Below are 9,111 nucleotides of genomic sequence, written 5' to 3'. Positions count from 1 at the left end.
CCCATAGGCGTTTCGTATGGTGCTCGCGTCACCATTTCAGGTGCCTGCTGTGCCGTAGGGACGGGCCACTCGCTGGGGAAGGCGTACGGCGCCTCGTACTCGTCGTTCTGCAAATTGCCAATAGGTACCTCTCCGCCCTGGTTGAGAGTCATGCTTGGCGTGAACGGCTGCGGCTGCCAGTGGTGCGAGGGCAAGCTCTCGACATTGGCCATCCCCAGGGGTGCGCCGCCCTCAGCCTGCTCGGAATGGATCTGAGGCAGCGTCACAGTAGCCGTTGACGCACCGTCCCTCGGAAGTCCTGACGCGGCCTCTTGCCATTGGATCGCCCAGTCCACGAGGTGTCGTTCCTGTGGTTGATCGTGCGCCATCGCCTCTGTCGGGTACTGGCTTGATCCATGCTGCTGCAGGATAAATCGCGCCGCTTCCAGTCCCAGCGCGATCGGGTCGTAAGGAGGCGGGGAAATGGAGTGCTGGTCGTGCTGCGAGGCGGCAGCGTTCTCAACGTCGTCTGCTTGGCCTTGAGCCAGAGTGCTCACGGGTTCGGCTAGCTGCTGGTCGTGCGACGACTGAACACCGTCTTTCCCTACTGCATCCCCCTCTACCACCAGTGAGGACGCATCCGCATGAGTCGTCGGCGTCGGCGTCGGCGACAGAGTCGGATCAGGGCCCGGGCGCAGGCCAGGTGCCTCAACCCGCTGCAACATGGAGGGGTCCTGAAGAATCTCCGCTTCTCGCTGAAGGCGTCGCAAGGCTCGCTCTCGTCTTCCCGGCCTCGCCTTCCGACGAGGAGGCAGGTCGCCCGGTGTGGGACGGGATACTTCGCCTATTCCGTTGGACCCCGGCGATGACAGCACGACATTTGTTGCTCCCATCCATGCTTCGACAGTGCCATGACCTGCTATAGGGGCAGTCGCCTGGTTTTGCTGCTGGGTGACGGTTTCCTGGAGAAGACCTGCCTCCCGTTGGAAGCGTAGAAGTGCTCGCTCGCGCCGACCTGGTCTTGCCTTCCTTAGTCGAGGCGGCAAATTGGGCGTGAAGCGAGGAAAGGCTTGCTCTGGTCCCAAGCATTTCTGCTGAGTCGGTGCGGCGGCCGTGTCGCAGAGGGAGGTCGTGTTGCCGGCCACAGCGGGTGGCATGGAGACATGGCGTTCATGCAGGTCAGGAGTTTGGCGAGTTATGGGACTCGACTAACAACTGAAGTTAGATATCCGCAAATGAAAGCTCGCAACACAGGGAAATCGCGCTCACCGTCACACTGGCGTTCGTTGGCGTCGCGGTCTGGTCAGTGGTAAGTCCATGTGCCACCGTCGCTTCAACGACTCTAGATTGATCGATAACGTGTTTGGTGGCATAGTGGCCTAATTGTACTGGATTTATTCTCGTCTGCTCGCCGAAGAAGAGCACTTTGGTGGAAGACATGACGATTGTGAGCGATGGTGAAGTGAATGTCGAGGTAAGTCGGCGAGTGAGTAGGGTGAGACGGGAGTCGCTCCTCTTATCACTGATCAAGGGTCAAGGGTCGCATCGGTCCGACGGTTGCCGCAAACGCAACTTCTCTTATTCCCGCTTTGGTGCAATTGCTACGCATCTCTCTATATCCCCGAAGGTATTACTCAGGCGATCCTCTGTGTCATCTAGCCGTGACTCACTTCCTTGGATTCTAGGCCGCCACAGCGCTGCCTGGAAGAGGGGGTGGTGGTTCTGAACGCTGGATTTGGTGATGTCGGTGTGGTTCGTGTGGCGCGGGGTGTCTAGGGCCTGGGAAGTTCGAGCTATATGTTTATCCTGGCGATGCTTGGTCCCTGGCGCTCTTTTATCTTCTACTTTCTTGAGTACCTTGCTATGTCTTTAGTCTTTCTACATACCCCCATTGCAATCCTCCCTGCCTTATGCGAATCATTGGAAGTCACGACACCCGCCACTAGAAAGCCACTAGTCTCGGTGCAGTGGCGCAGTCCTCACTGTGTCCACGGCGGTCACGTTTGGAAGCACGAATTTATTTGAGACTGAGGACGATCGCGACTGGAGGTGGTGGTGTATACCACAATCTCTTAGAGATGTCGAACGCTAGGCTCTATACGACTGGCCAAATAGCAGCATGGAGTGCACCAGTTCTATTTTATCGTCTCTTGAGCCACGTCTGGAATGTGTTCGATATGGAACCTCTAATCCGACAGTATCGTGAGCCATGTTAGCTTTGGCTTAACCATTCTTAATCCCATTATCTAGGAGGAACGTCAATTCGACTGGACATAAGCCTAAGGTAGGAAACGTCAATAGAGAATGTTGGGGTAAACCGTTTGAAGCCGGAGTCATCGCTGCAGGTTGGAACTAAATCTGCTCGTTCGGTTGCAGTATATCCCTCTTCGAAATGAACTTCACTGTGGCCAGGTAAGGCTAATATTGATATATTCAAGCATGGCGGTCTGTGTTCCGCATTTTGGCGCGTTGACGTGCGGTGGCTGTCACAAAGCATGGACTCTTGAATGGTTGCAGTGGCATTGGACGAGCATCGGACTTCGATGTGTCGGCGCTTGCGGCGAACTCACCGAGTCGACCAAGTTCCTCCCTCGCATGTTCTCTTCTTTGATTGGTTACAATGTACGTGCCTTTATGTATTGAGTTCCGCTGCAATCATGACAACCAGCCTAGCGGGTATGTGGTATTTTCCTTTGACTTGGAGACGAGCGTAACGAATATTCCGAACGAAACTCTGGGCAGCGCTCGAAGATATGAAAATATATGAACGTCTACACATGAGCTCGAGGAAGAGCTCGAACGCAAGGGCAGTGCGCACAGAGCCACAGCTCAGAACTGCAGAACGAGGAGAATCGTGGCCAATTGACGTTCGCCGGAAACAAGCGGAACGTGCGAAGCCACACACTCGCCAGCGCTGTTGACGTGTCGGACCACGACACACGTCTTCCCTACTGCTCGCTCTCACCTATCAGCCCTGAAGCTCGTTGTTTTATGTCTTAGTCTGCTGGGGATCCAGGGATAACCGCACTATTCATGCAGGAGTTCGTATCCCTCGAAAAGGGGGGCAGTTGCTGCACGAACAGAGTCCTGGTCGACGTCGTTGTAACCTCTCCGATAAGTAATAGGGGCATCCAGTAGCAAATCCTATGCAAGCGGTCTTGTGACTCTTGTCACCACAAACATCAAGGGCAGGGGGCTGCAAATCGTTCTCGATACGAATGCGATGTTACATCAAGGCGCGACACACTTCAAAGAAAAGAACCGAAATCCAGTCAATTCCCTCCCAGCGCCGATTCAGCACGCAAATGCTTGTTCTCCTCTCAGACTCTTCAGGTTTCAATTTGAGTCTGTCATGAAGGACTGGTGGATGTTAGATGAGGGTGGGACGAAGAGGAGATACGTGGTCGCGAGGATACGAGCGCCCCGGCGCTCGGGTGCGCGGTGCGCAGCGGGCGACGCGTTGCTCATAGACACAGTTATGCGGGTGCGGACGAATTCGTTTCGTTCGCGAACACAATGGGGCTGACTCTCGCGCGGCGCGGGTGATTTTTTTGCGCTTTAGTCCGACGCTTCTGAATCTCAAAGGGACTGGCGTCAGCATCGGCCGGTAACCCCACGCAAAATTGAAGCCAGGCGAACCCAGACGTCGACAGCAGCTCGCGCGTCCGCCGGGGTGTCATAACGGGTCGGCCACGGGAGCAGGTCCGCGAGCGTGGAGTAAGGACGTGTTCGGATTCCGATCCCTTGCACGGCCCTAGGCGTCTGCGGTTTCTTTCTGGGACACGGCACATGGGATGTTCGCCTGCAAGGGTGGTTGGTGAGTGCGTCTCCGATGCATGCTATTGAGCGGACTGTAGTATGTGCCGCCTTTCCAGGCGTGTGCAATAGGAGGCCGGTGACACCTGTATGGGGGAGGTCAGAGCTGATATTCTCGGGCCAGCATCACCCGGACTTACCCGCGCGGCGATGATATGTAACAGGCCTCGCTCGAACAGCGTCCGAGCTGTCCAGGAGCTGCCTACATGACTGGTATCACTTGGCGCGACTCCTGAGCTGAGCGACGAATTAGCTTATATCCGCGGGCACGATACGGGACGTAGGTATCAATATCTGTGCTGGGAATTGTAGGAGTCCCCGCTCACGGACGCGCGGACGAATCGTCCACCCTAGCTGTCGCTAGTCACGAGATTCCTGGTTCCCAGTGCCTTACTTCGTAACGCGGACGCTCTGTTCATGCCTGTGCGTAATTGTAGAATACAATTATGATGGCTATCCGCCTGAGTTAGACCGACCGTTGACCGAAAGCTTGTGTCCGACACGTCAGCCACTTTCTCGCGAACTTTCCAGTCCCGAGACCCTACTCGCCAATGCTGCGTACACAACCTACCAAGATCCCCCCCAGCTCAGATCAAACGCAGTATTTCAGAGTTCAAGAACAAACGTGAATGTTAGAAATTTCTGCTGAGGCGATCGCCGCATGTAACGCGCCATCTCAGAATATCTTGCACCATGTTCGCTTACAGACCAGAGTTGTCTAGTCAAGTTAACCTTGAATTGCATCGAGAGACGGTGTAGTTCAAGGGGCCAACGGCCAGAAAACGCGCGACGGCAACCCCCTAAAGTGAACAGGACCCCGAAAGCATCACGTAAGAGAGAGGACCACCTTGATAAGGCAATTTGTGGCGGCTCCTCTTCTGCCTGGGTTTATGTTTTGTGTGGTCGATTGTCGGGAATCAACAAGCCTCTGTCATCCATGTACACATAGGTAATAGCTTATAACTACTTATATATATCTTTGATCCCTAAGATCACATTGTTCAGTTTTGAAAGATCCCCAACACTTCTCAGTCGATGATATTTCTGCACTGACTCAGACATACAGGAACACCTCTCTACTTCCTGATGCATAAGACTGGTTATAAACAGTGCTTATAATATAGTAGTTCTCTTGACAGAGCTGTTGGTGGGCGCATCTTTGCCAAAGGTCCGTTGTGACCATGCAACCGTAGGGCTTGATGGATACATATTTCCTCAAATTTGCCGATGTGTAGAAAGCACCAGATACTTTGACAGGGTACAGACTCCACATAATACAATATACAACTGCAAATTCAAGACTACCAGCAATCCTTGCACCATTCAACGAGGACTGTCTCGTATCGCCGGTTTTCAGACACACTGCGTCGTTTGTCCGAATCAGGCAAGTGGTCTACAGCTCGCGTCCTCAGATTTTGCTTGATGCATTTATCAAAGATATAGCGTATGTCCCACCACTTCAAAAAGTATGTAGACCTGTGCTAGGATGCTACTCAACGGTACAGAAAAAGATTCAGATTTTAATACAGCTCTGGGAAATCGCAAATAGAAAGTGCACGCAAACCGTGCAAGAAAGTGAAAGTCGGGACCCCGTAAACTTGGAAAGGGACAACGACAATAGGGTTGACGTCGTCGGTAATACCCGCGTTGGCCCCTTGGTGTAGGTCATGTCATTGTTATCGACCGCGACAGCTGGCGGGTCGCTTTCGTGGCAACGCCGAAACTCTAGGCTCCGTTCGGTTGCACGGCCGCGTCGCGGCGCTCTCAAGGCGCCACAGCCAGCTCGGCCGCGTGGCAGTGCTTTTAGTGAGACGCGATTGGCTGAAAGACTGTTTTGGCGTCGTTGGCCGCGACGCGGCCATGCATCCGAACGGAGCCCTATTTGCGGTAGGCCAACACTAATTTGGGCAGGGCCGCGGTGGCTGCTGGCCACCGTGACTCGGCTTTCTCATCGATGTATTCACGCAGCCTGCGGCTTACTGTCAATACAGTCGTCGAGCGCACGGCTCGAAAGAACGACAATTGTATCGTTCGGCACGCGCTCCAGCGATATGGCAGCTCGACGAAGATCTGGACTTTTGGCGAAACGTGCCCGATAACTTCACGACAACGTCGACGACGGTCAGCCCACGCACTGGTCTTGGAATGCTCATCCATCCTGCGGGAAAATACATGAACAACTCTTCTATGGCCTCGGAATATCTGGCCTTGGAAGTTGGGCTGCAAGTTTTCGTTCTTTTAGTGGCGAGGTCGTGACGACGGATGATACGGTCCTGCCAGTGGGGCAAGCCAGGCTCGCACATCCTACGCAATCGTAGATATTCAGTCGACAAATCAGGATTGTAGGAAGGACTCGTCGTGGGCGCGATAACCCTGCCCTCCTCCTCGCATGCACTCCACGGATCTGCTCCGCCAGAGTTTTCGATTCGGTGGTGCTGTCCCTAAGCCCGCTGACAACGGCCAGTGAGCCTCCGTATTTGCTAGCTGGAAGGCGTGCATAGGCTGACTGGAGCTAAGAGGGCTCGGGAAGCCTTCTTTGAATCGTCCTGGTGGTGTCAATCTATCGGGACTGTTGCCTCGAACAACGATGCGTCCTCGACGTGCACGCGACTAAAGGAGCTTCAGTCATGGGTTGCTTAATCACAATCTATGAAGATACCTGACAGGACACCGATATATTTTGGCACTCGTTAACTGGCCCGGCGTGGAGGTCTACTGCGCTGATCTGTAGTCCGTTTTAGCGGTACCTCAGAACCCAGGCAGCCTACCTTGGCTTCATCGTGCTATGCCAAATTAACGGAGACGACTGCAGTGCTCCTCGACGACAACGGTCCAGCGCCGAAATTGCCTGGCAACTCATCCACCAGCGTCACTAGTTGAAGGACATCGCTTACCGAAATCTAACTGTAGCGCTGCAAGCTTACTATCCGACGCTCTCCCGGCGCAGGTACCAGCTGTTGACACAAGCAGAGGCGATGGCAGTCGTCGAGAGGAATTCAACAAGGACGGTGGCGCGAACCTGGCTGGTTCATCTGCTTTCGGTCGTTGCCGGATAATGTGCCTCGTGTTTCTTTGGGCGTCTATCAGCCCCTGGGCCGCCATTGGCGCCCATTATGTGCAACTCAATGTACTGGTACCTCAAGGCTTCAAGACGCGCAGAGGATCGAGAAAGCAATGTTGGAACAAATAATAACGGGGCCAGGGGCCGCTGTTTAACTTTACATCAACGTTATTCGTACAATATCCGTCTGAGACCACTTGAGACCGTCCGAGAAGACACCAAACCTATCGCTCATCATTTATCTGTTCAACGCTCGACCCCTTTACCGTTCTGGCCCGCCGTGCTGCCGTCCGTCTCAGTTTCCGCAGAGGTGGAGGTGCAGCATGTTCTGTGGCGGCACCTCAGAAATGGGCTCGAGGAGCTCGGGGAAATGAGTCCAGAGCGGCGTCAGCGGAGGCCGGTCGCTGTCCTCGGGGTTGGCCTCCTTAGCCTTTGCGCGCAAGATCGCGTGGTACTCGAGGCATCGAAGCAGCGCCAAGTACCGGTGGGCCTGCCGCTGGTCAAGATACCAAGAGGGCGTCGAGCCAACAAGGCCACCGCGCTTCCTCTCGCGTCTGACAGGGATCGCCATTGCTACCCCGTCCGTCTCATCGTCCCCAGCGGGTACAGTGGCCACTTTGTATCCGCAACATGTGGTGTATAGGATCTCCTCGCCAGCCCGCGCCAGCCGCTCGCACGAGGAACAGGGACTATGGCCAGCGTTGAAACCGGCTGTCCGCGGCGTGGGCGCGGATGTTGACGTCGCTGTCGCGGGCGAAATCGGTGAGGTAAGAGAATTAGGCTCCCCCGCGTCCGCTGCAGGATAGTATCGTGTCTCCCATTCACTGTCCAAATCGTCGCTGAAAGGATCGAACCGTGTTAGATAGGGAAGACGCGACAAAGGGCGGCCTTGGGGGCGGCGAGGGTGCGCTCGCGCCAACCTCAATCGCGTGGGGCAGTTCGGGGGACAGGGTCCCGGGCAGTCAACAAAGGGATATATTGCCTGCGAAAGCGGGAGACTATGTGGCTCGAGCGCCGCGGGGAACTGGACCAGCTCCTGGGCGTACGGAGCTCCAGTCTGCTGGGCAGGAAAGGCTCCCGCTTGTTCAAGCATAGTGCCCATAGGCGTTTCGTATGGTTCTCGCGTCATCATTCCAGGTGCCTGATGTGTCGTAGGGACGGGCCACTCGCCGAGGAAGGCGTACGGCGCCTCGTTCTGCAAATTGCCAATAGGTATCGCTCCGCCCTGGTTGAGAGTCATGCTTGGCGTGAACGGCTGCGGCTGCCAGTGGTGCGAGGGCAAGCTCTCGACATTGGCCATCCCCAGGGGTGCGCCGCCCTCAGCCTGCTCGGAATGGATCTGAGGCAGCGTCACAGTGGCCGTTGACGCACCGTCCCTCGGAAGTCCTGACGCGGCCTCTTGCCATTGGATCGCCCAGTCCACGAGGTGTCGTTCCTGTGCGGCAGCTGGGTACTGTCGTTGATCGTGCGCCATCGCCTCTGTCGGGTACTGGCTTGATCCATGCTGCTGCAGGATAAATCGCGCCGCTTCCAGTCCCAGCGCGATCGGGTCGTAAGGAGGCGGGGAAATGGAGGGGTGGTCGTGCTGCGAGGCGGCAGCGTTCTCAACGTCGTCGGCTTGGCCTTGAGCCAGAGTGCTCACGGGTTCGGCTAGCTGCTGGTCGTGCGACGACTGAACACCGGCTTTCCCTACTGCATCCCCCTCCACCACCAGTGAGGACGTATCCGCACGAGTCGTCGGCGTCGGCGACAGAGTCGGATCAGGGCCCGGGCGCAGGCCAGGTGCCTCAACCCGCTGCAACATGGAGGGGTCCTGAAGAATCTCCGCTTCTCGCTGAAGGCGTCGCAAGGCTCGCTCTCGTCTTCCCGGCCTCGCCTTCCGACGAGGAGGCAGGTCGCCCGGTGTGGGACGGGATACTTCGCCTATTCCGTTGGACCCCGGCGATGACAGCACGACATTTGTTGCTCCCATCCATGCTTCGACAGTGCCATGACCTGCTATAGGGGCAGTCGCCTGGTTTTGCTGCTGGGTGACGGTTTCCTGGAGAAGACCTGCCTCCCGTTGGAAGCGTAGAAGTGCTCGCTCGCGCCGACCTGGTCTTGCCTTCCTTAGTCGAGGCGGCAAATTGGGCGTGAAGCGAGGAAAGGCTTGCTCTGGTCCCAAGCATTTCTGCTGAGTCGGTGCGGCGGCCGTGTCGCAGAGGGAGGTCGTGTTGCCGGCCACAGCGGGTGGCATGGAGACATGGCGTTCATGC

At 56.0% G+C, this 9,111-nt stretch overlaps 2 protein-coding genes across 2 annotated transcripts; both read right to left on the bottom strand.

Moving 5' to 3' along the window:
• Positions 1-32: 32 nt before the first annotated feature.
• On the bottom strand, positions 33-1,419 carry GLOTRDRAFT_129338 (uncharacterized protein; the record flags this gene model as incomplete). The annotated part of the gene is made up of 2 exons (XM_007868024.1): positions 33-1,187; positions 1,249-1,419. Coding segments are annotated over 2 exons (1,326 nt in total), but the record flags the coding sequence as incomplete, so codon positions are not given.
• Positions 1,420-7,151: 5,732 nt separating this feature from the next.
• Positions 7,152-9,092, bottom strand: GLOTRDRAFT_129337 (uncharacterized protein; the record flags this gene model as incomplete). Its single annotated transcript, XM_007868023.1, has 1 exon — positions 7,152-9,092. One exon carries the CDS (start codon positions 9,090-9,092, stop codon positions 7,152-7,154), a length of 1,941 nt encoding a protein of 646 aa, XP_007866214.1.
• Positions 9,093-9,111: the final 19 nt, after the last annotated feature.

Source organism: Gloeophyllum trabeum (genome assembly GCF_000344685.1).
Source record: "Gloeophyllum trabeum ATCC 11539 unplaced genomic scaffold GLOTRscaffold_00007, whole genome shotgun sequence".
NCBI classification, from domain to species: Eukaryota; Fungi; Basidiomycota; class Agaricomycetes; order Gloeophyllales; family Gloeophyllaceae; genus Gloeophyllum; species Gloeophyllum trabeum.
The sequence above is the reverse complement of the archived record's forward strand: the minus strand, read 5'-3'. Positions and strand labels throughout refer to the sequence as shown.